Genomic DNA, 27,857 nt, shown 5'->3' on the forward strand with positions numbered 1-27,857 from the left:
CCTTCCCTCTCCCTCCCCCCCCCTTCCCTCCCCCCCCTTCCCCCTCCCCCCCCTTCCCTCCCCCCCTTCCCTCCCCCCCCCTTCCCTCCCCCCCCTTCCCTCCCCCCCTTCCCTCCCCCCCCCCTTCCTCCCCCCCCTTCCCTCCCCCCCCTTCCCTCCCCCCCCCCTTCCCCCTCCCCCCCCCTTCCCTCCCCCCCCCCTTCCCTCCCCCCCCTTCCCTCCCCCCCCTTCCCTCCCCCCCCTTCCCTCCCCCCCTTCCTTCCCTCCCCCCCTTCCCTCCCCCCCTTCCCTCCCCCCCCCGCTCCCTCCCCCCCCCCGCTCACTCCCCCCCCCGCTCCCTCCCCCCCCTTCCCTCCCCCCCCTTCCCTCCCCCCTTCCCTCCCCCCCTTCCCTCCCCCCCCTTCCCTCCCCCCCCCTTCCTTCCCTCCCCCCCTTCCCTCCCCCCCCCTTCCCTCCCCCCCCCTTCCCTTCCCTCCCCCCCCCTTCCCTTCCCTCCCCCCCCTTCCCTCCCCCCCTTCCCTCCCCCCCTTCCCTCCCCCCCTTCCCTCCCCCCCTTCCCTCCCCCCCTTCCCTCCGCTCCCTCCCCCCCCGCTCCCTCCCCCCACCTGCTCCCTCCCCCCCTGCTCCCTCCCCCCCCCGCTCCCTCCCCCCCCCCGCTCCCTACCCCCACGCTCCCTCCCCCCCTTCCCTTCCCTTCCCCCCCTTCCCCTCCCCCCTTCCCTTCCTCTGTCTTGCTCCCTCCCTCTCCTTCCCTCTTGTTCCCTTCCTCCCTTTTTCCTCTTCCCTCCCTCCTTCCCTCCCCCTCCCTCCTTCCCTCCCTCTCCCGTCCCTCCCCCTCCTGTCCCTCCCCACCCTCCCTCTTGCTCCCTCCCTCCGCTCCCCCCTCCCGTTTTTCCCCTCCCTCTCGCTCTCTCCCTCCCTCTCGCGCTCTCTCCCTCCCTCTCGCGCTCTCTCCCTCCCTCTCGCGCTCTCTCCCTCCCTCTCGCGCTCTCTCCCTCCCCCTCGCGCTCTCTCCCTCCCCCTCGCGCTCTCTCCCTCCCCCTCGCGCTCTCTCCCTCCCCGTCGCGCTCTCTCCCTCCCCCTCGCGCTCTCTCCCTCCCCCTCGCGCTCTCTCCCTCCCCCTCGCGCTCTCTCCCTCCCCCTCGCGCTCTCTCCCTCCCCCTCGCGCTCTCTCCCTCCCCCTCGCGCTCTCTCCCTCCCCCTCGCGCTCTCTCCCTCCCCCTCGCGCTCTCTCCCTCCCCCTCGCGCTCTCTCCCTCCCCCTCGCGCTCTCTCCCTCCCCCTCGCGCTCTCTCCCTCCCCCTCGCCCGCTCTCGCTCCCCCTCGCCCGCTCTCGCTCCCCCTCGCCCGCTCTCCCTCCCCCTCGCCCGCTCTCCCTCCCCCTCGCCCGCTCTCCCTCCCCCTCGCCCGCTCTCCTCCCCCTCGCCCGCTCTCCCTCCCCCTCGCCCGCTCTCCCTCCCCCTCGCCCGCTCTCCCTCCCCCTCGCCCGCTCTCCCTCCCCCTCGCCCGCTCTCCCTCCCCCTCGCCCGCTCTCCCTCCCCCTCGCCCGCTCTCCCCCCCCCCTCGCCCGCTCTCCCCCCCCCTCGCCCGCTCTCCCCCCCCCCCTCGCCCGCTCTCCCCCCCCTCGCCCGCTCTCCCCCCCTCGCCCGCTCTCCCCCCCTCGCCCGCTCTCCCCCCCCTCGCCCGCTCTCCCCCCCCTCGCCCGCTCTCCCCCCCTCGCCCGCTCTCCCCCCCCTCGCCCGCTCTCCCCCCCCTCGCCCGCTCTCCCCCCCTCGCCCGCTCTTCCCCGCTCTCCCCCCCTCGCCCGCTCTCCCCCCACCTCGCCCGCTCTCCCCCCACCTCGCCCGCTCTCCCCCCTCCTCGCCCGCTCTCCCCCCCCCTCGCCCGCTCTCCCCCCCCTCGCCCGCTCTCCCCCCCCTCGCCCGCTCTCCCCCCCCCTCGCCCGCTCTCCCCCCCCTCGCCCGCTCTCCCCCCCCTCGCCCGCTCTCCCCCCCCTCGCCCGCTCTCCCCCCGCTCTCCCCCCCCTCGCCCGCTCTCCCCCCCTCGCCCGCTCTCCCCCCCTCGCCCGCTCTCCCCCCTCGCCCGCTCTCCCCCCCTCCCCCCTCTCCCGCTCTCCCCCCCTCGCCCGCTCTCCCCCCCTCGCCCGCTCTCCCCCCCCCTCGCCCGCTCCCCCCTCTCCCCCCCCTCGCCCGCTCTCCCCCCCTCGCCCGCTCTCCCTCCCCTCGCCCGCTCTCCCTCCCCCTCGCCCGCTCTCCCTCCCCCTCGCCCGCTCTCCCTCCCCCTCGCCCGCTCTCCCTCCCCCTCGCCCGCTCTCCCTCCCCCTCGCCCGCTCTCCCTCCCCCTCGCCCGCTCTCCCTCCCCCTCGCCCGCTCTCCCTCCCCCTCGCCCGCTCTCCCTCCCCCTCGCCCGCTCTCCCTCCCCTCGCCCGCTCTCCCTCCCCTCGCCCGCTCTCCCTCCCCCTCGCCCGCTCTCCCCCCCTCGCCCGCTCTCCCCCCCTCGCCCGCTCTCCCCCCCCGCCCGCTCTCCCCCCTCGCCCGCTCCCCCCCCTCGCCCGCTCCCCCCCCTCGCCCGCTCCCCCCCCTCGCCCGCTCCCCCCCTCGCCCGCTCTCCCCCCTCGCCCGCTCTCCCCCCCTCGCCCGCTCTCCCCCCCTCGCCCGCTCTCCCCCCCCTCGCCCGCTCTCCCCCCCTCGCCCGCTCTCCCCCCCTCGCCCGCTCTCCCCCCTCGCCCGCTCTCCCCCCCTCGCCCGCTCTCCCCCCCCTCGCCCGCTCTCCCCCCCTCGCCCGCTCTCCCGCCCCTCGCCCGCTCTCCCGCCCCTCGCCCGCTCTCCCCCCCCTCGCCCGCTCTCCCCCCCTCGCCCGCTCTCCCCCCCCTCGCCCGCTCTCCCCCCCTCGCCCGCTCTCCCCCCCTCGCCCGCTCTCCCCCCCCCCTCGCCCGCTCTCCCCCCCTCGCCCGCTCTCCCCCCCTCGCCCGCTCTCCCCCCCCTCGCCCGCTCTCCCCCCCCTCGCCCGCCCTACCCCCCCCTCGCCCGCCCTACCCCCCCCCTCGCCCGCTCTCCCCCCCCTCGCCCGCTCTCCCCCCCCCCTCGCCCGCTCTCCCCCCCCTCGCCCGCTCTCCCCCCCTCGCCCGCTCTCCCCCCCCCTCGCCCGCTCTCCCTCCCCCCTCGCCCGCTCTCCCTCCCCCTCGCCCGCTCTCCCTCCCCCTCGCCCGCTCTCCCTCCCCCTCGCCCGCTCTCCCTCCCCCCTCGCCCGCTCTCCCTCCCCCTCGCCCGCTCTCCCTCCCCCTCGCCCGCTCTCCCTCCCCCTCGCCCGCTCTCCCTCCCCCTCGCCCGCTCTCCCTCCCCCTCGCCCGCTCCCTCCCCCTCGCTCGCTCTCCCTCCCCCTCGCTCGCTCTCCCTCCCCCTCGCTCGCTCTCCCTCCCCCTCGCTCGCTCTCTCCCTCCCCCTCGCTCGCTCTCTCCCTCCCCCTCGCTCGCTCTCTCCCTCCCCCTCGCTCGCTCTCTCCCTCCCCCTCGCTCGCTCTCTCCCTCCCCCTCGCTCGCTCTCTCCTCGCCTCCCCCCTCGCTCGCTCTCTCCCTCCCCCTCGCTCGCTCTCTCCCTCCCCCTCGCTCGCTCTCTCCCTCCCCCTCGCTCGCTCTCTCCCTCCCCCTCGCTCGCTCTCTCCCTCCCCCTCGCTCGCTCTCTCCCTCCCCCTCGCTCGCTCTCTCCCTCCCCCTCGCTCGCTCTCTCCCTCCCCCTCGCTCGCTCTCTCCCTCCCCCTCGCTCGCTCTCTCCCTCCCCCCTCGCTCGCTCTCTCCCTCCCCCTCGCTCGCTCTCTCCCTCCCCCTCGCTCGCTCTCTCCCTCCCCCTCGCTCGCTCTCTCCCTCCCCCTCGCTCGCTCTCTCCCTCCCCCTCGCTCGCTCTCTCCCTCCCCCTCGCTCGCTCTCTCCCTCCCCCTCGCTCGCTCTCTCCCTCCCCCTCGCTCGCTCTCTCCCTCCCCCTCGCTCGCTCTCTCCCTCCCCCTCGCTCGCTCTCTCCCTCCCCCTCGCTCGCTCTCATCCCTCCCCCTCGCTCGCTCTCTCCCTCCCCCTCGCTCGCTCTCTCCCTCCCCCTCGCTCGCTCTCTCCCTCCCCCTCGCTCGCTCTCTCCCTCCCCCTCGCTCGCTCTCTCCCTCGCTCGCTCTCTCCCTCCCCCTCGCGCTCGCTCTCCCTCCCTCTCGCTCGCTCTCTCTCCTGGTTAGGGAGAAACTGGCCAAAATAATCTGAGTCCTCCAGTTGCCCTGAATTATGCTATGAAGGATTTTGAAAAGAAGTTCAAAGACAAGACCAAGAATGACTGGGGAAACAGAGATTCCTTCGTCGCACATCCTGGCAAATACACAATGATTGAAGTCCAGCACGGCTATGAGGAAGCGATGGTTATGAAGGTAGGTCAAACCTGTGTTTGCGTCCAATTTTGACCTGCCTTGGTTTGGTGTGGGGCTGTGCAGGCCTCACACCTTCTAGAATTGGTTGTGGTTGGTTTAATTGACTGGAATCTAACGGTCTGTTTCAGCAGGGCATTGCGCAGCGAGAGCTATGTCGAGAAGAGGCGGTAAGAGGATGATAGAAAGGTTGGGGTAGATTTCCTTGTTAATCGCTGGGGTGGCAATCTGTCAGAACGGATGGTCCACCCATGACAGACCCCATCTGATTGATTATTGCCCAGGTTGTGAAGACAAAAAAAAAAGTTTATTTTTAATTGGAGACATTTGATTGAAGGTTTGAAGGCCCGCAGTGCAGACGAGGACCAAGGTTGAAAAGAGATGAGATAAATCGAGAGGTTAATCGGGAGGCTCTGGGTTTCAAAAAAAACTGGCAGATTGCACGAGGGATGCGAGAATGTTTGAGGTCCATGGAAAGAATGGGTTGGAGTAGGAGACAGCGTACAGAATCTTGATTTCAACACAGTCCAGAGATATGAAAAGATTGTGATGGAGAGTTAAAGGTTAGAGGTGAGAGAGGAATGGCTCATCACACCACAAGATGGAGACACCAAGAGGATGGTCCTGATAGTTGGAGGAACGGGCGTGGTGGGAAGGTTCCAAAAGCAGGACTGGACGAGGGGAGTGGTGGGTCTTGTCTACTAGGAGGGAGTGACGAATGGGAGAATCCTTATGCCATGCCTTGTCTGATTGCAGACTGATACTGTGGATGGAGGCTCTGTGGTGACTAAGAAAGCCCAACCTTGCACTTTAGACAAACCAACCCAGGATCTGATCACCCTCCTCTTCAGCCACGATATGTTCAACGAGCAAATGCAATCCATGAACCTCGGTAAGTCCTTCGCCCTAGTTTCACATTCTAATTAGGAAGCAGGGGTTAGTTCTGTTCGAATGCAGTAGTCACAGCCTGATAGACCAGAACATTGAACTTCAAATTAAGGTGGAGCCAGAGACCTGGACTATTGAACTTATTCCCTGGTCCTAAAGTTCATGACAGAGGTGCCCAGAAGATCTGGCTCTCCTCTCCTGCTTGGCATCTACTTGTACTTCATAAATTACGCTACTCCTCACTTTGACTCAATAGCTTTGTACAGTAGTGTACCCCCTCTAAGGTTCCATTGTGTCTCAGCCGTGACTTACAGAATGTAGATGATGTATCTCCAGCCCCCCCCTACTACGAGGAAACTATCTACTCTACACGTGCGGACAACATCCCCATCGTTACACTGTCCTGTACTGACAAGGACTCTGAGCACCTGATCTACAGAATAGTTGGTGGTAAGATCTGTTTTGAGACTTTACAAGTACAAGGACCTGGCGATTCGACAATGCTGCAGTTACATTGCGCAACTCCTTTGGGCTGGAGCAGTCCTGCAATTCATTTGAGCGCTGGGATCCTTCCCATTTACACTGTTGGGGAGGTTAGGTGTCAGCCGCGGCTCAATGGGTAGCACTCTTGCCTGAGTCAGAAGGTCGTGGGTTCAAGCCCCACTCCAGAGACGTGAGCCTAAAATCTAGGCTGACACTCCAGTGCAGTACTGAGGGAGAGCTGCACTGTCGGAGGTGCTGTCTTTCAGATGAGAAGTTTAACTGAGGCTCCGTCTGCCCTCTCGGATTGATGTAAAAGATCCCACTATTTCGAAGGAGAGAGGAGGAAGTTCTCCCCTGTGTCCTGGCCAATATCAACCAACATCACTAAAACAGATTATCTGGTCATTATTTCATTGCTGTGCACAAATTGGCTACTGTATTTCTTGCATTACAACAGTGACTACACTTCAAAAGTACTTAATTGGCTGTAAAGTGCTTTGGGATGTCCTGTGAAAGGCACTATAGAAATGCAAGTTCTTCCTTTTTCTCTTGTTTAAAATTGAAAGATAATATACTGAGGGAGCGGGTATTCTAGTGGTTTGGACATTGACTTCTCACATCCGGGACCTGGGTTGATATATTTTCACAGAATCACAGAAACCCCACACTGCAGATAGAGGCCATTTCGGCCCATCGAGCCTGCACCGACACATATCCCACCCGATCCCCGTAACCCCTACACCAACACATATCCCACCCTATCCCCGTAACCCCACGTATTTAATCCCCCTAACACTAAGGGTCAATTTTATCATAGCCAATCAACCTCACCCGCACATCTTTGGACTGTGGGAGGAAACCGGAGCACCCGGAGGCGCTTCCTTATCAGGATGAAAGTCTGGCGGCTGTAAGGTCCAACATCAAATGAGTTTGGCAGTTCCTAGACAACTGTCCTGAATTCAACACCTTTTGACACTAATACACAAACAAACTACTGCGGATGCTGGAAATCTGAAATAACAACAGAAAATGCTGGCAACACTCAGCAGGTCAGGCAGCATCTGTGGAGAGAGAAAGAGTTAACGTTTCAGGTCAATGAGCTTTCATCAGAACCTTCATTCTTTTGGTGGTAATCTTAACTTTGTGTCCTCCAATTACTGACTCACCGGTCAGTGAAATAGTTTTTATCACAACCCCTCATAAATTTTGAATCCCTCTATCAGATCTCCTCTTAACCTTTGCTGAGAAGAAACAGTTATCCCACCCAATTATTTCTTCCAAAAGCTCTGAACAACATCTTTGCTGATTGGCATCAATGGCTAAAAAATTGAGCATGGGGACCTAGAAGGTTCCAGGTTCAATCCCTGGTCAGTGCTGAGTTAAGTAATCTCGGCTGAGGTGGAAGTGGGGCACTGGAATCGGCCTCAGTCAGCCTGGACTAGGGATAGGACATTTCAGTGAGGGTCCCTGCCCTGATTGCTATCCATTGGTCCCATTTTTTGCAAGCGTGTGTGTTTGGTGAGGGTGGTATTGCTCTTCAGCCTCCTTACTGTGAGCTCACGTACAGAGAGACCACTTGGCGAGTTACCGGGCAGGGTAGTGGGCCCTTTTCCTGGCAAACCCCTTCAGGAAAGGAGCAAGGAGAAGGCTGCTGTCCTGTTCTAATGATTGTTCTGTTTGCTATTGGTCCCATCAGATCTGAAGAAGATGCCTCTTGGCAAGTTGAGCAAGCAGCAAATTGCCAAGGGTTTTGATGTGTTGGATAAGATGGAGGAGGCCTTGAAGCAGTCCCGCAACAAAAAGCAGCTGGAAGAGCTGTCCTCAAAGTTCTACACTATCATTCCTCACTACTTTGGGCGCCAGAGACCCCCCGTGATCGATACTTCAGAAGTGGTCCAAGCCAAAAAAGACATGCTGCTGGTAAATGTTACTGAATGTAGGCCAAACTGTGCCATGTTTTGGTACTAATATCAGCCTGGACACTCTAAGCAGGCATCGGGCAGAGACAAGGCACTTCAGTGTCTCTTGCTGTCATACTCCATAGGAACAGGAGTAGGCCATTGAGCCCCTCGAGCCTGTTCTGCCATTCAATGAGATCATGGCTGATCTGCAACCTAACTTTGGCCTTTGGCCCATATCCCTTACCTGTCATTAACAGAAAGCTATCAATCTCCGATTTAAAATTAACAATTGATCTAGCATCAATTGCCGTTTGCTGAAGAGAGTTCCAAACTTCTACCACACTTTGTGTGTAGAAGTGTTTCCTAATTTCACTCCTGAAAGGTCTGGCTCTAATTTTTAGACTATGCCCCCTAGTCCTGGAATCCCCAACCAGCGGAAATAGTTTCTCTCTACCCTATCTGTTCCCCTTAATATCTTGAAAACTTCGATCAGATCACCCCTTAACCTTCTAAATTCTAACGAATACAACCCTAATTTGTGTAATCTCGCCTCGTAATTTAACCCTTGAAGTCCGGGTATCATTCTGGTAAACCTACGCTGCACTCCCTCCAGGGCCAATATATCCTTCCCAAGGTGTGGTGCCCAGAACTGCTCACAGTACTCCAGGTGTGGTCTAACCAGGGCTTTGTATAGCTGCAGCATAACTTCTACCCCCTTGTACTCTAGTCCTCTGGATATAAAGGCCAGCATTCCATTTGCCTTTTTGATTATTTTCTGTACCTGTTCATGACATTTAATGATCTCTGTACCTGGACCCCCAAGTCTCTTTGGACCTCCACTGTTTTTAGCTTTTCACCATTTAGAAAGTACCCTGTTCTATCCTTTTTAGGTCCAAATTGAATGACCTCACATTTGTCTACATTGAAATCCATTTTTCCCATTCACTTAATCTGCCAATATCTCTTTGTAAGTTTATGCTTTCATCTACATTGCCTACAATGCCGCCTATCTTTGTGTCATCGGCAAATTTGGATATGTGGCTTTCTACCACATCATCTAAGTCATTAATGAATACGGTGAATAGTTGAGGCCCCATCACAAATCCCTGCGAGACATAATTAGTTACATCCTGCCAATTAGAGTACTTGCCCATTATCGCTACTCTCTGTCTCCTGCTGCTCAGCTAATTTCCTAACCAGGTCAATAATTTGCCTTCAAATCCATGGGCTTCAACTTTAGTTAACAGTCTCTTATGAAGGACTTTATCAAATGTATCCTGGAAGTCCATATAAATAACATCCATAGACATTCCCCTGTCCACTACTTCAGTCACCTCCTCAAAAAATTCAATCAGGTTTGTCAGGCATGACCTACCTTTCACATTCATGCTGGCTCTCTCTGATCAACAGAAAATTTTCGAGGTGTTCGGTCACCCTACCCTTAATTATAGACTCTAGTCATTTTCCCACAACAGATGTTAGGCTAATTAGCCTATAATTCCCTGGTTTCCCTCTCTCCCCATTCTTAAATAGTGGAGTGATGTGCAATTTTCCAATCTAAAGGAACGGTTCCTGAATCGAGAGAACTTTGGAAGATTATATTTAGGACATCTGCAATTTGCTCACCTGCTTCCTTTAAACCCTGGGATGGAAACCATCTGGTCCTGGGGATTTGTCACTCTTTAGTGCCATTATTTTCTTCATTACTGTTATTTTACTTACATTAATTTTATTGAGTCCCTGTCCCTGATTCAATATTAGTTTCCTTGGGATTTCCGGCATGCTATCCTCTTCCTCCACTGTAAATACTGACACAAAGTAATTATTCAACATGTCCGCCATTTCCTTATTAGCATTGACAATTTCAGTTTTTAAGGGGCCCACATTGCTCCTGACTACCCTCTTTTTCCTAATATAATTGTAAAAATTCTTTGTGTTGATTTTGATATCCTTTGCAAGTTTCTTTTCATACTCCCTTATTCTAGCTTCTACTATCTGTTTTGTCACTCTTTGCTGTTCTTTATCTTTCCCATTCATCAGGATCTGTGCTATTTTTTGTATTTGTGTGTGTTTTTTTAGTTTTATGCTGTCTCTCACCTCTTTAGTCGTCCATGGCTGTTCTTTTTGGCAAGTAGCGCTCTTGCCAAACAGAGCGTGGGGATAAATGGTTCGTTCTCGGGTTGGCAATCAGTGACTAGTAGTGTTCCACAGGGGTCAGTGCTGGGACCCCAACTCTTTACAATCTATATTAATGATTTGGAGGAAGGGACCAAGTGCAACATATCCAAGTTTGCCGACGATACAAAGATGGGCGGGAAAGCAGTGAGTGAGGAGGACATAAAAAACCTGCAAAAGGACATAGACAGGCTAAGTGAGTGGGCAGAGATTTGGCAGATGGAATATAATGTTGGAAAGTGTGAGGTTATGCACCTTGGCAGAAAAAATCAAAGAGCAAGTTATTATCTAAATGGAGAGAAACTGCAAAGTGCTACAGTACAAAGGGATCTGGGGGTCCTGGTGCATGAAACACAGAAGGTTAGTATGCAGGTACAGCAGGTGATCAGGAAGGCCAATGGAATCTTGGCTTTTATTGCAAGGGGGCTGGAGTATAAAAGCAGGGAAGTCTTGCTTCAGTTATACAGGGTACTGGTGAGGCCACACCTGGAATACTGCGTACAGTTTTGGTTTCCATATTTAAGAAAAGATATACTTGCTCTCGAGGCAGTTCAGAGAAGGTTCACTCGGTTGATTCCGGAGATGAGGGGGTTGACGTATGAGGAAAGGTTGAGTAGGTTGGGCCTCTACTCATTGGAATTCAGAAGAATGAGAGGCGATCTTATCGAAACATATAAGATTGTGAGGGGGCTTGATCGGGTGGATGCGGGGAAGATGTTTCCACTGATGGGTGAGACTAGAACTAGGGGGCATAATCTTAGAATAAGGGGCTGCCCTTTCAAAACTGAGATGAGGAGAAACTTCTTCACTCAGAGGGTAGTAAATCTATGGAATTTGCTACCTCAGAGAGCTGTGGAAGCTGCGACATTAAATAAATTTAAAACGGAGATAGACAGTTTCCTAGCTGATAAGGGAATTAGGGGTTACGGGGAGCGGGCAGGGAAGTGGATGTGAGTCTAGGTTCAGATCAGCCATGATCCTATTGAATTGCGGAGCAGCCCCGAGGGGCCGTATGGCCTACTCCTGCTCCTACTTCTTATGTTCTTATGTTGCCCCTCAAGGGTATAAACTGGTTCTGTATCACCTTGAATTCTTTCTTGAACATCTCCCACTGATCTGTCATTTTACACATTAACAGATTTTCCCAGTTTACTGTGGACAGTCTTTGTCTCATCCCGTTGAAGTCGGCCTTACCTAAATCTAGAATCTTAGTAGCTGTTTCGCGTTTCTCCATTTCAAATGTTACGTTGAACTCGATCATGTTATGATCGCTATTGGATAAATGTTCACGCACAGTTAGGCTGTTAACTAAATCTGGCTCATTACTCATTACTAAATCTAATATGGCATGCCCCCTTGATGCCTCTCGGACATATTGTTGTAGAAAACATTCCTGGACACACTCAAGAAATTCACTACCTTTCTGACAGGTGCTAGTCTGCTTATCCCAATCTATATGAAAGTTAAAATCCCCATTAAAACCACTCTGCCTTTGCTGCACACTTGTCTAATCTCTGCATTTATACAATCTAGCACTTCACAGCTGCTACCAGGGGGCCTATACACAACTCCCACTACAGTCTTATATCCTTTCCTATTTCTTAATTCTACCCATAAAGTCTCCACTACCTGCTTATCTCTCGTTAATCCTCTCTTGTCATTGAAGTGATTTAATCCTTAATCACTGAGGCTACTCTTCCCCCTCTGCCATTTTCCCTATCTTTCCTGTAAACCTTATAACCTGGTATATTTAGTTCCCAGTCCTGACCGTCTTACAGTCACGTCTCAGTAATGGCTACCATGTCATACCCTCCAAGTTGAATTTGCGCCTGCAGTTCATTCAATTTATTCCTTATACTCCATGCATTTCTATAAAGAACGCTTATTTGGGCCACACACCCAGCCTGTCCTTCAGCCCTAATGTGTTTTCTCATGTTTCTTATTTCTCTCTTGGTTTAATCACTTTACATCTTTGTTTTCCTTTTACCTGTAGTGCCTAAAGCACAATTTCTGACTGTTACTCTACTCTCTTCCCTTTGGTTTGTTTTTGAACTATTTGTCCTACAATTTCCACCTGAGTCCTTCTCCCCGCCCCCCCCCCCCCCCCCCCCATTTACTAGGTTAAATCCTTGTGACCGCCCTATTTATCCTTTCCGCTAGGACCCTGGTCCCAGACCGGTTCAGTGGAGCCCGTCCCAACAGTACAGTTCCTTCCTGTCCCAATACGTGCCAGTGCCCCGTGAAATGGAACCCCTCTTTCCTATACCACTCCTTTAGCCACATATTCACCTCTCTAATCTGCTTATCCCTACGCCAATTTGCATGTGGCTCAGGTAATAATCCAAAGTTTATAACCCTTGAGGTCCTGTACTTTAATTTAGTTCCTAGTTCCTGGTACTCCCCAAACAGGACCTCTTGCCTACTCTTCTCTGTGTTGTGGTCCCAACATGGACCATGACGACTGAGTCCTCCCCCTCCCTCTCATAGAAACATAGAAGATAGGAGTAGGAGTAGGCCATTCGGCCCCTCAAGCCTGCTCTGCCATTCAATGTGATCATGGCTGATCATCCAAATTCAGTACCCTGCCCCTGCTTGCTCCCCATATCCCTTGATCCCTTTAGCCTTAAGAAATATATCTAATCTTGAATATATTTAATGAATTGGCCTCAACTGTCTTCTGTGGTAGAGAATTCCACAGGTTCACCACACTCTGGGTGAAGAAATTCGTCCTCATCTCAGTCCTAAATGGCTTACCCATTATCCTTAGACAGTGACCCCTGGTTCTGGACTCCCCGGCCATCGGGAACAGCCTTCCTGCATCTAGTCTGTCTAGTCCTGTTAGAATTTTATAAATTTCAATGAGATCCCCTCTCATTCTTCTAAACTCTAGTGAATATAAGCCTAATCGACCAAATCTCTCTTCATACGTCATTCCTGCCATCCCAGGTATCAGTCTGGTGAATCTTCGCTGCACTCCCTCCATGGCAAGAACATCCTTCCTCAGATAAGGCGACCAAAACTGCACACAATACTCAAGGTGTGGTCTCACCGAGGCCCTGTACAACTGCAGCAAGACATCCTTGCTTCTGTACTCGAATCCTCTCGCTATGAAGGCCAGCATACCATTTGCCTTCTTAACCGCCTGCTGCACCTGCATGCTTACCTTCAGCGACTGGTGCACAAGGACACCCAGGTATCGTTGCACTTCCCCTTTTCCCAATCTATTGCCATTCAGATAATAATCTGCCTTCCTGTTATTGCCACCAAAGTGGATAACCTCACATTTATTCACGTTATACTGCATCTGCCATGCATCTGCCCAATCGCCCAACCTGTCCAAATCGTACTGGAGTTTTACGACATCCTCCTCACAGCACACATGCCCACCCAGCTTTGTGTCATCTGCAAACCTGGAGATATTACATCTAGTTCTCTCGTCTAGATCATTAATATATATTGTGAATAACTGGGGTCCTAGCACCGATCCCTGCGGTACCCCACTAGTCACTGCCTTCCACTCGGAAAAAGACCTGTTTATTCCAACTCTTTGCTTACTGTCTGCCATCCAGTTTTCTATCCAAGTCAGTACCTTACCCCCAATCCCATGTGCTTTAAGTTTGCACGCTAATCTCTTATGCGGGACCTTATCGAAAGCCTTCTGAAAGCCCAAATACACCACATCCACTGGTTCTCCCTTATCTATTCTACCAGTCACATCCTCAAAAAATTCCAGTAGCTTAGTCAAGCATGATTTACCTTTTGTAAATCCATATTGACTTCGTCCGATCCTGTCACTGTTTTCCAAGTGCTCTGCTATAGTATCCTATCAAGCCTGTTCGAGATGTCCCTCATCCTGGCACCAGGTAGGCAACGTACTATGTGGGACTCTCGATCTTGCTTATAAAGGATGCTGTCTGTCCCCCTAATTATTGAATCCCCCTACAACTACCACATTACGCTTCCCCTCCTCCTCCTCCCCCATTTGGACAGCCTCCTGCTTCAAAGTGCCATGGTCTGCATTCTGGCTGTCCTTCCGACAGTCTTTATCCTTATTCTCACAGGTAGCAAGTACACTGTACCTGTTGAATAGGATCAGTTTCTGTGGATCCTCGTTCTCTATCTCACCTGGGTTCCCCTTACTCTACACACTATCGGTCACACCAACCCCGTTCTGAGCCTGCACCTCTGTACGAGGTGTGAGTAAAGTCTGGAGCATACTGTCCAGATACTCCTCCCCCTCCCTTATGTGTTAGTGTCTCCAATTTGCACTCCAGCTCAATGACTGAGCCAGAGAGATTCGAGACACAGACATCTACTGCAGATGTGTTCGCTTGGCACTGTCTCACTGTCCACAAACTCCCACATACTGCAGTCCAGACACACAACCTGCTTTGCCATATCTTAGTCGAACCTTGTTTTATTTATTTAAAATCTTTGTTCAACAATTTATTTACAGTTATTAATTAGCTTATCGAGTTAAGTTTTCAATTTAATAAAGTGTGTTATAGTTTCCCTCTCCTAGTTTAAACCACTGTCTTCGCCTAGAGAAAAAACGTACCTGCTGTCCTGTGATGTCACTCCGTTTTTTATTGTTGTTTTTGAACTTGCTGGAGATATCCTGACTCCTCGGTGCTGCCGCCTAGGTCCGCACTGTCCTCGCCTCCCGCTGCTTTATATCTTGCTGCCTCCTCGGTGCTGCCGCCCAGGTCCGCACTGTCCTCGCCTCCCGCTGCTTTATATCTTGCTGCCGCTCAGGTCCGCACTGTCCTCGCCTCCCGCTGCTTTATATCTTGCTGCCTCCTCGGTGCTGCCGCCCAGGTCCGCACTGTCCTCGCCTCCCGCTGCTTTATATCTTGCTGCCTCCTCGGTGCTGCCACCCAGGCCCGCATTGTCCTCGCCTCCCGCTGCTTTATATCGTGCTGCCTCCTCAGCGCTGCCGCTGCTCAAAAACCCGTTGAGTTGATGGGTTATGCAAGTCAATTTTACTTGGCAGCCATCTTGTTCTTGTGCCCGTGTTTTCCTCAGACAACCTTCGCACCTCATCCCTCGACCCCGCCTTCTGACCTCATCCCTCGACCCCCGCCTTCTGACCCCATCCCTCAACCCTGCCTTCTCACCCCATCCCTCGACCGCGCCTTCTCACCCCATCCCTCGACCGCGCCTTCTCACCCCATCCCTCGACCGCGCCTTCTTACCCCATCCCTCGACCCCGCCTTCTCACCCCATCCCTCGACCGCGCCTTCTCACCCCATCCCTCGACCGCGCCTTCTCACCCCATCCCTCGACCCCGCCTTCTCACCCCATCCCTCGACCGCGCCTTCTCACCCCATCCCTCGACCGCGCCTTCTCACCCCATCCCTCGACCGCGCCTTCTCACCCCATCACTCGACCCCCGCCTTCTCACCCCATCCCTCGACCGCGCCTTCTCACCCCATCCCTCGACCCCGCCTTCTGACCTAATCCCTCGACCCCGCCTTCTCACCCCATCCCTCGACCCCGCCTTCTCACCCCATCCCTCGACCGTGCCTTCTCACCCCATCCCTCGACCGCGCCTTCTCACCCCATCCCTCGACCCCCGCCTTCTCACCCCATCCCTCGACCGCGCCTTCTCACCCCATCCCTCGACCCCCGCCTTCTCACCCCATCCCTCGACCGCGCCTTCTCACCCCATCCCTCGACCCCGCCTTCTCACCCCATCCCTCGACCGTGCCTTCTCACCCCATCCCTCGACCGCGCCTTCTCACCCCATCCCTCGACCCCGCCTTCTCACCCCATCCCTCGACCGCGCCTTCTCACCCCATCCCTCGACCGCGCCTTCTCACCCCATCCCTCGACCGCGCCTTCTCACCCCATCCCTCGACCCCGCCTTCTCACCCCATCCCTCGACCACGCCTTCTCACCCCATCCCTCGACCGCGCCTTCTCACCCCATCCCTCGACCCCGCCTTCTCACCCCATCCCTCGACCGCGCCTTCTCACCCCATCCCTCGACCCCCGCCTTCTGAACTCATCCCTCGACCCCGCCTTCTCACCCCATCCCTCGACCCCGCCTTCTCACCCCATCCCTCGACCCCCGCCTTCTGAACTCATCCCTCGACCCCGCCTTCTCACCCCATCCCTTGACCCCGCCTTCTGACCTAATCCCTCGACCCCGCCTTCTCACCCCATCCCTCGACCCCGCCTTCTCACCCCATCCCTCGACCCCGCCTTCTCACCCCATCCCTCGACCTGCGCCTTCTCACCCCATCCCTCGACCCCCGCCTTCTGAACTCATCCCTCGACCCCGCCTTCTCACCCCATCCCTCGACCCCGCCTTCTCACCCCATCCCTCGACCCCGCCTTCTCACCCCATCCCTCGACCCCGCCTTCTCACCCCATCCCTCGACCCCCGCCTTCTCACCCCATCCCTCGATCCCGCCTTCTCACCCATCCCTCGACCACCTCGACCCCGCCTTCTCACCCCATCCCTCGACCCCCGCCTTCTCACCCCATCCCTCGACCCCCGCCTTCTCACCCCATCCCTCGACCGCGCCTTCTCACCCCATCCCTCGACCCCCGCCTTCTCACCCCATCCCTCGACCCCGCCTTCTCACCCCATCCCTCGACCCCGCCTTCTCACCCCATCCCTCGACCCCCCGCCTTCTCACCCCATCCCTCGACCCCCGCCTTCTCACCCCATCCCTCGACCCCCGCCTTCTCACCCCATCCCTCGACCCCGCCTTCTCACCCCATCCCTCGACCCCCGCCTTCTCACCCCATCCCTTTTATCTAACTTGCAAACTTCTATCTAAATCGCCAGGTGCTCGCCGATATTGAACTTGCCCAGAGTCTTCAAGCTGAGAAGGGGCAGAAGACCGAGATGGAAGAAATTGAGATGGTGCCACATCCGCTGGATGAAGACTATAATCTGCTGAAGTGTGAGCTCTCTCCGCTGCTGCCCAGTACTGAAGAATTCAAGGTAAAACTAGGACTGCCCCTCCCATCCAGTAAATTACCCCCAAACCCCACCTTACCTTACATTATCCTGAACCCCATCTCACTTCGAAGGGGGAGGAGGGAGATGGGGCGGGGGGAGGTGAGGTGGGGCGGGGGGAGGTGGGTTGGGGAGGGGTGGGGGGGGTTGGGAGGGGGTGAGGTGGGGGGAGGGGTGTGTGGGGGAGGGGGCAGGTGGGGGAGAGGGTGAGGTGGGTGTGGGGCGGTGGCAGGTGGGTGGGGAGGGGGAGGTTGGAGGGGGGGAGGTGGGAGGGGGGAGGTGGAGGGGGGGGGGTGGGGCCGGGGGGAGGGGAGGAGGTGGGTAGGGGAGGGTAGCGGGTCAGGTTGGGCCTGTGCAGGCGCTGAGCGCCCTTCACTGGCGGTGGCAGACCACTCTGGATATGCAAGTGACCCCGGTCCTGGGATTCGGGATGATTTCACCAGCCTAGGGTGAGAGTGGGTGGGGATTCTGCTCCACTGCAGTTCCACCGGCAAGTGGAGTCCCAGAAATCTCTAGGCCTGGGTGTGTACTGGAGTCAATATTTGAGTTTCATACAGACCATTCTGGCTGGTCAGCAGTTTTTGCTCCGCATCAGTAAAAAAACAGACTTGCATTTATATAGCGCCTTTCACAACCACCGGACGTCTCGAGGCGCTTTACAGCCAATGAAGTGCTTTTGAAGTGGAGTCACTGTTGTAATGTGGGAAACGCGGCAGCCAATTTCTGCACAGCAAGTTCCCACAAACAGTGATGTGATAATGACCAGATACAGGAAACTTTGTGCTATCCGGCACCCACGGGACCGAGCTGCTGCCGTTGCCTCAAAACTTCCGGATAGACCAGCGTCAATGTTATCAGATAGGAGCTTTTCATCTCCGTATCTGACAACAAAGACTGTTGCTTAGCAACAGCTTGCCAACACTTGGCCTGTGGCTTGGAAGCGTCTCTGAAGCTGTTGCTAAGATACAGAGACACCTTCCAGAGCCTGCCGTATCTGACCACAAACACTGTTGCTCAGCAACAGCTTGTCAACACTCGGCCCGTGGCTTGGAAGCGTCTCTGAAGCTGTTGCTAAGCTACAAAGACGCTTTCCAGAGCCTGCCTGTGAAAAGAATGCTAGGAGAAGAAAAAAAACCTAACCAAAACGGCTGCTGATTTCTGCCGTTAGATCGAAGCTGCCGGACATTCAACCTCCGGATAGCACAAAGTTTCCTGTAATCTGTTTTAGTAATGTTGATTGAGGGATAAATATTGGCCGGGACACTGGGGAGAACTTCCCTGCTCTTCTTCAAAATAGTGCCAGGGCATCTTTTACATTCACCTGAGAGGGCAGGGGGCCTCCAACCATCCTCCTACACCACAGACAATCTCTGTGGCCACCTTGTTTAAGCTCTGTTGATGGCGGGGGGGTGGGGAGGAAAGGAATTGCTTTCATTGCCAGCTCCTCACTGCCACCTGCCATTGATAGTAACCCGAATTGCCACCACTCCCACCCCCCAACCCCGCTTTTCTTATGGGACCCATCTGACTTTTTGTTTCCTCGCAGATGATTAAGAAATACGTAGATGTGACTGGCGGTAGCCGTGGAATGCTGAAAATCCTCAACATCTGGAAGACGAACAGAAATGGAGAGGTGAGCTTGCAGGTGGAGGACAAACGCGGTGACCCCGGTAACGGTGGCTGCCGTCACACGGGGAGTGAAGGCACCAACGGACCTGCTGACGCAAGTGCCGCCAGGGTCTTTGCTGCTATTGGCCAGAAACTGCTCTGCGCACTCCTGACCGGGCTGTAGGAAGTGATGTCCCGCCGGGGGGCGGGGGGGGGGGGGGTGGCGAGGACCAGTCAGAAGGTAAGGTTTGGGTCAAAGCTTCATCAAGACAGAAAGGAAAGAAAAGAGTGCGGCACGGAAAATCTCCTCCAGAAAGAAGGCGAATAAAATCAATTGAATAATAGTTAACAGGGTATTCCATGAACACAGAATCGGGGTTAAGTAGTTGAAGGTAAAAACGTGAGAGAATGATTAGGAGATGGGAGGAGACACAGTCCAACTAGACAGTCTGTGACGTGACCTTGTCGTTTGTAAAATACACCCTACAGGCCACTTGCGTCTTGCTTGAGCAATGCTTAGTCCACACTCCAAGAATGAATCACTGGGAGGATTCCACTGGGCAGCTAGAGTGGAATTAACACCAGAAGTTCTGCTTTTAAAGAATTGTTCAGTCTGGCATTTTACTGGGGACTGGATGGTGCAGTGGGTCAAACACTAGGAATGTTTGATGGGACAGTGTAGAACAAGCTTTACTCTGTATCTAACCTGTGCTGTCCCTGCCCTGGGAGTGTTTGATGGGACAGTGTAGAGGAGGCTTTAGTCTGTATCTAACCCGTGCTGTCCCTGCCCTGGGAGTGTTTGATGGGACAGTGTAGAGGAGCTTTACTCTGTATCTAATCCGTGCTGTACCTGCCCTGGGAGTGTTTGATGGGACAGTGTACAGGGAGTTTTACTCTGTATCTAACCTGTGCTGTACCTGCCCTGGGAGTGTTTGATGGAACAGTGTAGAGGGAGCTTTACTCTATATCTAACCCGTGTTGTACCTGCCCTGGGAGTGTTTGACGGGACAGTGTAGAGGGAGCTTTACTCTGTATCTATCCCATGCTGTACCTGCCCTGGTAGTGTTTGATGGCAACACCGAGAGCAAAAAGACTAACTGTGATCCATTGCCAGGGGAGCTGAGTGTCGGTGTCACCAGGAGGAGGATGCCAGGGGAGCTGAGGTGTCGGTGTCACCAGGGACAGGATGCCAGGGGAGCTGAGTGTCGGTGTCACCAGGAGGAGGATGCCAGGGGAGCTGAGGTGTCGGTGTCACCAGGGTCAGGATGCCAGGGGAGCTGAGTGTCGGTGTCACCAGGAGGAGGATGCCAGGGGAGCTGAGTGTCGGTGTCACCAGGAGGAGGATGCCAGGGGAGCTGAGGTGTCGGTGTCACCAGGGACAGGATGCCAGGGGAGCTGAGTGTCGGTGTCACCAGGAGGAGGATGCCAGGGGAGCTGAGTGTCGGTGTCACCAGGAGGAGGATGCCAGGGGAGCTGAGTGTTGGTGACACCAGGGTCAGGATGCCAGGGGAGCTGAGTGTCGGTGTCACCAGGAGGAGGATGCCAGAGGAGCTGAGGTGTCGGTGTCACCAGGGACAGGATGCCAGAGGAGCTGCGGTGTCGGTGTCACCAGGGACAGGATGCCAGGGGAGCTGAGTGTCGGTGTCACCTGGTGCAGGATGCCGGGGGAGCTGAGTGTTGGTGCCACCAGGGACAGGATGCCAGGGGAGCTGAGTGTCGGTGTCACCAGGGACAGGATGCCAGGGGAGCTGAGTGTCGGTATCACCAGGGACAGGATGCCAGGGGAGCTGAGTGTCGGTGTCACCAGGGACAGGATGCCAGGGTAGCTGGGTGTCGGTGTCACCAGGAGCAGGTGCTGGCATCACCCAGACACTAATGCAGACTGTTCCTCTGTTTCTAGGCAGAGGGTTTCAAGAGGCACGATAAGATTGAGAACCGCCGCCTCCTGTGGCACGGGACCAACATTGCCGTTGTCGCTGCCATCCTAAAAACGGGGCTGCGGATCATGCCACACTCGGGGGGGCGTGTTGGAAGTGGAATTTATTTTGCGTCTGAAAACAGCAAGTCAGTAGGATACGGTAATTAAAGCAGTATGACTTCATATATTCCTGATCATCACACCGAACTCTGAAATGTAGTAAACAATGAGGAGGATATGAAGACTTCAGGAGGACATCATCTGCCAAGTGTCTGTCCATATTCCAGTCTAAGTTTAATGCAGAGAAGTGTGAAGTGATACATTTTGCTAGTAAGAATGTAGAGAGGCAATATAAACTAAATGGTACAATTTAAAGGGGGTGCAGGAACAGAGACATGTGGGTGTATGTACACAAGTCTTTGAAGGTGGCAGGACAAGTCGAGAAGGCCGTTAGTAAAGCATATGGGATCCTTGGCTTTATTAATAGAGGCATAGAGTGCTAAAGCAAGGAAGTTATGCTAAACCATTATAAAACACTGGTTAGGTCCCAGCTGAAGTATTGTGTCTAATTCTGGGCACCACCCTTTAGGAAGGATGTCAAGGCCTTGGCGAGGGTGCAGCAGAGATTTACTAGAAAGGTACCAGAGATGAAAGGCTTCAATTACGTGGATAGACTGGAGAAGCTGGGGTTGTTCTCCTTCGAGCAGAGAAGGCTAAGGGCATATTGATAGAGGTGTTCAAAATCATGAAGGGTTTTGATAGAGTAAATAAGGAGAAACTGTTACCAGTGGCAGAAGGGTCAGTAACCAGAGGTCACAGATTTACAGTAATTGGCAAAAGAACCAGAGGGAACATGAAAAAAAATTTATGCAGCGAGTTATTATGATCTGGAATGTGGTGGAAGCAGATTCAATAATAACTTTCAAAAGGGAATTGGATAAATATTTGAAGGGGGAAAATGTGCAGGGTTTAGGGGAAAGAGCAGGGGAGTGGGACTAATTGGATAGCTCTTTCAAAGAGCCGGCACAAACACAACGGCCTCCTTCTGTGCTGTATCATTCTATGATTCTATTACAAAAGGAAGGGGTTTTCCAAATGTAGTCCCCTCCTCTCCTGAAGCTGCTGACTCTCCCTGGGGGACGGTTGGATTTACTCCCTCCTCTCCTGAAGCTGCTGACTCTCCCTGGGGGACGGTTGGATTTACTCCCTCCTTTCCTGAAGGTGCTGACTCTCCCTGGGGGACGGTTGGATTTACTCCCTCCTCTCCTGAAGGTGCTGACTCTCCCTGGGGGACGGTTGGATTTACTCCCTCCTCTCCTGAAGGTGCTGACTCTCCCTGGGGGACGGTTGGATTTACTCCCTCCTCTCCTGAAGGTGTTGACTCTCCCTGGGGGACGGTTGGATTTACTCCCTCCTCTCCTGAAGGTCCTGGCTCTCCCTGGGGGACGGTTGGATTTACTCCCTCCTCTCCTGAAGGTGCTGACTCTCCCTGGGGGACGGTTGGATTTACTCCCTCCTCTCCTGAAGGTCCTGACTCTCCCTGGGGGACGGTTGGATTTACTCCCTCCTCTCCTGAAGGTCCTGACTCTCCCTGGGGGACGGTTGGATTTACTCCCTCCTCTCCTGAAGGTGCTGACTCTCCCTGGGGGACGGTTGGATTTACTCCCTCCTCTCCTGAAGGTCCTGACTCTCCCTGGGGGACGGTTGGATTTACTCCCTCCTCTCCTGAAGGTGCTGACTCTCCCTGGGGGACGGTTGGATTTACTCCCTCCTCTCCTGAAGGTCCTGACTCTCCCTGGGGGACGGTTGGATTTACTCCCTCCTCTCCTGAAGGTCCTGGCTCTCCCTGGGGGACGGTTGGATTTACTCCCTCCTCTCCTGAAGGTCCTGACTCTCCCTGGGGGACGGTTGGATTTACTCCCTCCTCTCCTGAAGGTGCTGACTCTCCCTGGGGGACGGTTGGATTTACTCCCTCCTCTCCTGAAGGTCCTGACTCTCCCTGGGGGACGGTTGGATTTACTCCCTCCTCTCCTGAAGGTGCTGACTCTCCCTGGGGGACGGTTGGATTTACTCCCTCCTCTCCTGAAGGTCCTGACTCTCCCTGGGGGACGGTTGGATTTACTCCCTCCTCTCCTGAAGGTCCTGGCTCTCCCTGGGGGACGGTTGGATTTACTCCCTCCTCTCCTGAAGGTGCTGACTCTCCCTGGGGGACGGTTGGATTTACTCCCTCCTCTCCTGAAGGTCCTGACTCTCCCTGGGGGACGGTTGGATTTACTCCCTCCTCTCCTGAAGGTCCTGACTCTCCCTGGGGGACGGTTGGATTTACTCCCTCCTCTCCTGAAGGTCCTGACTCTCCCTGGGGGACGGTTGGATTTACTCCCTCCTCTCCTGAAGGTCCTGACTCTCCCTGGGGGACGGTTGGATTTACTCCCTCCTCTCCTGAAGGTCCTGACTCTCCCTGGGGGACGGTTGGATTTACTCCCTCCTCTCCTGAAGGTGCTGACTCTCCCTGGGGGACGGTTGGATTTACTCCCTCCTCTCCTGAAGGTCCTGACTCTCCCTGGGGGACGGTTGGATTTACTCCCTCCTCTCCTGAAGGTCCTGACTCTCCCTGGGGGACGGTTGGATTTACTCCCTCCTCTCCTGAAGGTCCTGACTCTCCCTGGGGGACGGTTGGATTTACTCCCTCCTCTCCTGAAGGTCCTGACTCTCCCTGGGGGACGGTTGGATTTACTCCCTCCTCTCCTGAAGGTCCTGACTCTCCCTGGGGGACGGTTGGATTTACTCCCTCCTCTCCTGAAGGTCCTGACTCTCCCTGGGGGACGGTTGGATTTACTCCCTCCTCTCCTGAAGGTCCTGACTCTCCCTGGGGGACGGTTGGATTTACTCCCTCCTCTCCTGAAGGTGCTGACTCTCCCTGGGGGACGGTTGGATTTACTCCCTCCTCTCCTGAAGGTCCTGACTCTCCCTGGGGGACAGTTGGATTTACTCCTCCCTTTCCTGAAGGTCCTGACTCTCCCTGGGGGACGGTTGGATTTACTCCCTCCCTTTCCTGAAGGTGCTGACTCTCCCTGGGGGACGGTTGGATTTACTCCCTCCTCTCCTGAAGGTCCTGACTCTCCCTGGGGGATGGTTGGATTTACTCCCTCCTCTCCTGAAGGTCCTGACTCTCCCTGGGGGACGGTTGGATTTACTCCCTCCTCTCCTGAAGGTGCTGACTCTCCCTGGGGGACGGTTGGATTTACTCCCTCCTCTCCTGAAGGTCCTGACTCTCCCTGGGGGACGGTTGGATTTACTCCCTCCTCTCCTGAAGGTCCTGACTCTCCCTGGGGGACAGTTGGATTTACTCCCTCCTCTCCTGAAGGTGCTGACTCTCCCTGGGGGACAGTTGGATTTACTCCCTCCTCTCCTGAAGGTCCTGACTCTCCCTGGGGGACGGTTGGATTTACTCCCTCCCTTTCCTGAAGGTCCTGACTCTCCCTGGGGGACGGTTGGATTTACTCCCTCCTCTCCTGAAGGTGCTGACTCTCCCTGGGGGACGGTTGGATTTACTCCCTCCTCTCCTGAAGGTCCTGACTCTCCCTGGGGGACGGTTGGATTTACTCCCTCCTCTCCTGAAGGTGCTGACTCTCCCTGGGGGACGGTTGGATTTACTCCCTCCTCTCCTGAAGGTCCTGACTCTCCCTGGGGGACGGTTGGATTTACTCCCTCCTCTCCTGAAGGTGCTGACTCTCCCTGGGGGACGGTTGGATTTACTCCCTCCTCTCCTGAAGGTGCTGACTCTCCCTGGGGGACAGTTGGATTTACTCCCTCCTCTCCTGAAGGTCCTGACTCTCCCTGGGGGACGGTTGGATTTACTCCCTCCTCTCCTGAAGGTCCTGACTCTCCCTGGGGGACGGTTGGATTTACTCCCTCCTCTCCTGAAGGTGCTGACTCTCCCTGGGGGACGGTTGGATTTACTCCCTCCTCTCCTGAAGGTCCTGACTCTCCCTGGGGGACGGTTGGATTTACTCCCTCCTCTCCTGAAGGTCCTGACTCTCCCTGGGGGACGGTTGGATTTACTCCCTCCTCTCCTGAAGGTGCTGACTCTCCCTGGGGGACGGTTGGATTTACTCCCTCCTCTCCTGAAGGTCCTGACTCTCCCTGGGGGACGGTTGGATTTACTCCCTCCTCTCCTGAAGGTCCTGACTCTCCCTGGGGGACGGTTGGATTTACTCCCTCCTCTCCTGAAGGTGCTGACTCTCCCTGGGGGACGGTTGGATTTACTCCCTCCTCTCCTGAAGGTCCTGACTCTCCCTGGGGGACGGTTGGATTTACTCCCTCCTCTCCTGAAGGTGCTGACTCTCCCTGGGGGACGGTTGGATTTACTCCCTCCTCTCCTGAAGGTGCTGACTCTCCCTGGGGGACGGTTGGATTTACTCCCTCCTCTCCTGAAGGTGCTGACTCTCCCTGGGGGACGGTTGGATTTACTCCCTCCCTTTCCTGAAGGTCCTGACTCTCCCTGGGGGACGGTTGGATTTACTCCCTCCTCTCCTGAAGGTCCTGACTCTCCCTGGGGGACGGTTGGATTTACTCCCTCCTCTCCTGAAGGTCCTGACTCTCCCTGGGGGACGGTTGGATTTACTCCCTCCTCTCCTGAAGGTCCTGACTCTCCCTGGGGGACGGTTGGATTTACTCCCTCCTCTCCTGAAGGTCCTGACTCTCCCTGGGGGACGGTTGGATTTACTCCCTCCTCTCCTGAAGGTCCTGACTCTCCCTGGGGGACGGTTGGATTTACTCCCTCCTCTCCTGAAGGTGCTGACTCTCCCTGGGGGACGGTTGGATTTACTCCCTCCTCTCCTGAAGGTGCTGACTCTCCCTGGGGGACGGTTGGATTTACTCCCTCCTCTCCTGAAGGTCCTGACTCTCCCTGGGGGACGGTTGGATTTACTCCCTCCTCTCCTGAAGGTCCTGACTCTCCCTGGGGGACGGTTGGATTTACTCCCTCCTCTCCTGAAGGTCCTGACTCTCCCTGGGGGACAGTTGGATTTACTCCCTCCTCTCCTGAAGGTGCTGACTCTCCCTGGGGGACGGTTGGATTTACTCCCTCCTCTCCTGAAGGTCCTGACTCTCCCTGGGGGACGGTTGGATTTACTCCCTCCCTTTCCTGAAGGTCCTGACTCTCCCTGGGGGACGGTTGGATTTACTCCCTCCTCTCCTGAAGGTCCTGACTCTCCCTGGGGGACGGTTGGATTTACTCCCTCCTCTCCTGAAGGTCCTGACTCTCCCTGGGGGACGGTTGGATTTACTCCCTCCTCTCCTGAAGGTCCTGACTCTCCCTGGGGGACGGTTGGATTTACTCCCTCCTCTCCTGAAGGTCCTGACTCTCCCTGGGGGACAGTTGGATTTACTCCCTCCTCTCCTGAAGGTCCTGACTCTCCCTGGGGGACGGTTGGATTTACTCCCTCCTCTCCTGAAGGTGCTGACTCTCCCTGGGGGACGGTTGGATTTACTCCCTCCTCTCCTGAAGGTCCTGACTCTCCCTGGGGGACGGTTGGATTTACTCCCTCCCTCTCCTGAAGGTCCTGACTCTCCCTGGGGGACGGTTGGATTTACTCCCTCCTCTCCTGAAGGTGCTGACTCTCCCTGGGGGACGGTTGGATTTACTCCCTCCTCTCCTGAAGGTCCTGACTCTCCCTGGGGGACGGTTGGATTTACTCCCTCCTCTCCTGAAGGTGCTGACTCTCCCTGGGGGACGGTTGGATTTACTCCCTCCTCTCCTGAAGGTGCTGACTCTCCCTGGGGGACGGTTGGATTTACTCCCTCCTCTCCTGAAGGTCCTGACTCTCCCTGGGGGACGGTTGGATTTACTCCCTCCTCTCCTGAAGGTGCTGACTCTCCCTGGGGGACGGTTGGATTTACTCCCTCCTCTCCTGAAGGTGCTGACTCTCCCTGGGGGATGGTTGGATTTACTCCCTCCTCTCCTGAAGGTCCTGACTCTCCCTGGGGGACGGTTGGATTTACTCCCTCCTCTCCTGAAGGTGCTGACTCTCCCTGGGGGACGGTTGGATTTACTCCCTCCTCTCCTGAAGGTCCTGACTCTCCCTGGGGGACGGTTGGATTTACTCCCTCCTCTCCTGAAGGTGCTGACTCTCCCTGGGGGACGGTTGGATTTACTCCCTCCTCTCCTGAAGGTCCTGACTCTCCCTGGGGGACGGTTGGATTTACTCCCTCCTCTCCTGAAGGTCCTGACTCTCCCTGGGGGACGGTTGGATTTACTCCCTCCTCTCCTGAAGGTCCTGACTCTCCCTGGGGGACGGTTGGATTTACTCCCTCCTCTCCTGAAGGTCCTGACTCTCCCTGGGGGACGGTTGGATTTACTCCCTCCTCTCCTGAAGGTCCTGACTCTCCCTGGGGGACGGTTGGATTTACTCCCTCCTCTCCTGAAGGTCCTGACTCTCCCTGGGGGACGGTTGGATTTACTCCCTCCTCTCCTGAAGGTCCTGACTCTCCCTGGGGGACCGGTTGGATTTACTCCCTCCTCTCCTGAAGGTCCTGACTCTCCCTGGGGGACGGTTGGATTTACTCCCTCCTCTCCTGAAGGTCCTGACTCTCCCTGGGGGACGGTTGGATTTACTCCCTCCCTCTCCTGAAGGTCCTGACTCTCCCTGGGGGACGGTTGGATTTACTCCCTCCTCTCCTGAAGGTCCTGACTCTCCCTGGGGGACGGTTGGATTTACTCCCTCCTCTCCTGAAGGTCCTGACTCTCCCTGGGGGACGGTTGGATTTACTCCCTCCTCTCCTGAAGGTCCTGACTCTCCCTGGGGGACGGTTGGATTTACTCCCTCCTCTCCTGAAGGTCCTGACTCTCCCTGGGGGACGGTTGGATTTACTCCCTCCTCTCCTGAAGGTGCTGACTCTCCCTGGGGGACGGTTGGATTTACTCCCTCCTCTCCTGAAGGTCCTGACTCTCCCTGGGGGACGGTTGGATTTACTCCCTCCTCTCCTGAAGGTCCTGACTCTCCCTGGGGGACGGTTGGATTTACTCCCTCCTCTCCTGAAGGTCCTGACTCTCCCTGGGGGACGGTTGGATTTACTCCCTCCTCTCCTGAAGGTCCTGACTCTCCCTGGGGGACGGTTGGATTTACTCCCTCCTCTCCTGAAGGTGCTGACTCTCCCTGGGGGACGGTTGGATTTACTCCCTCCTCTCCTGAAGGTGCTGACTCTCCCTGGGGGACGGTTGGATTTACTCCCTCCTCTCCTGAAGCTGCTGACTCTCCCTGGGGGACAGTTGGATTTACTCCCTCCTCTCCTGAAGGTGCTGACTCTCCCTGGGGGACAGTTGGATTTACTCCCTCCTCTCCTGAAGGTCCTGACTCTCCCTGGGGGACGGTTGGATTTACTCCCTCCTCTCCTGAAGGTCCTGACTCTCCCTGGGGGACGTTGGATTTACTCCCTCCTCTCCTGAAGGTCGTTGACTCTCCCTGGGGGACGGTTGGATTTACTCCCTCCTCTCCTGAAGGTCCTGACTCTCCC

At 56.0% G+C, this 27,857-nt stretch overlaps 1 protein-coding gene across 5 annotated transcripts in view; it reads left to right on the plus strand.

Moving 5' to 3' along the window:
• parp3 (poly (ADP-ribose) polymerase family, member 3) overlaps window positions 1-27,857 on the plus strand; it is a 79,180-nt gene that overhangs the window by 30,915 nt on the left and 20,408 nt on the right. For all 5 annotated transcript variants that reach the window (XM_086001252.1, XM_086001253.1, XM_086001249.1 and 2 more), the window contains 6 exons: window positions 4,215-4,400; window positions 5,154-5,289; window positions 7,465-7,688; window positions 16,643-16,801; window positions 18,363-18,449; window positions 20,325-20,502. In XM_086001252.1, the coding sequence (XP_085857378.1) occupies window positions 4,215-4,400; window positions 5,154-5,289; window positions 7,465-7,688; window positions 16,643-16,801; window positions 18,363-18,449; window positions 20,325-20,502 (970 nt within the window). The remainder of the gene's footprint in view (window positions 1-4,214; window positions 4,401-5,153; window positions 5,290-7,464; window positions 7,689-16,642; window positions 16,802-18,362; window positions 18,450-20,324; window positions 20,503-27,857) is intronic.

The sequence above is a fragment of the Somniosus microcephalus genome, chromosome 11, assembly GCF_052327205.1.
Source record: "Somniosus microcephalus isolate GS21.2 chromosome 11, FLI_Smic_1.0, whole genome shotgun sequence".
Taxonomy (NCBI): Eukaryota; Metazoa; Chordata; class Chondrichthyes; order Squaliformes; family Somniosidae; genus Somniosus; species Somniosus microcephalus.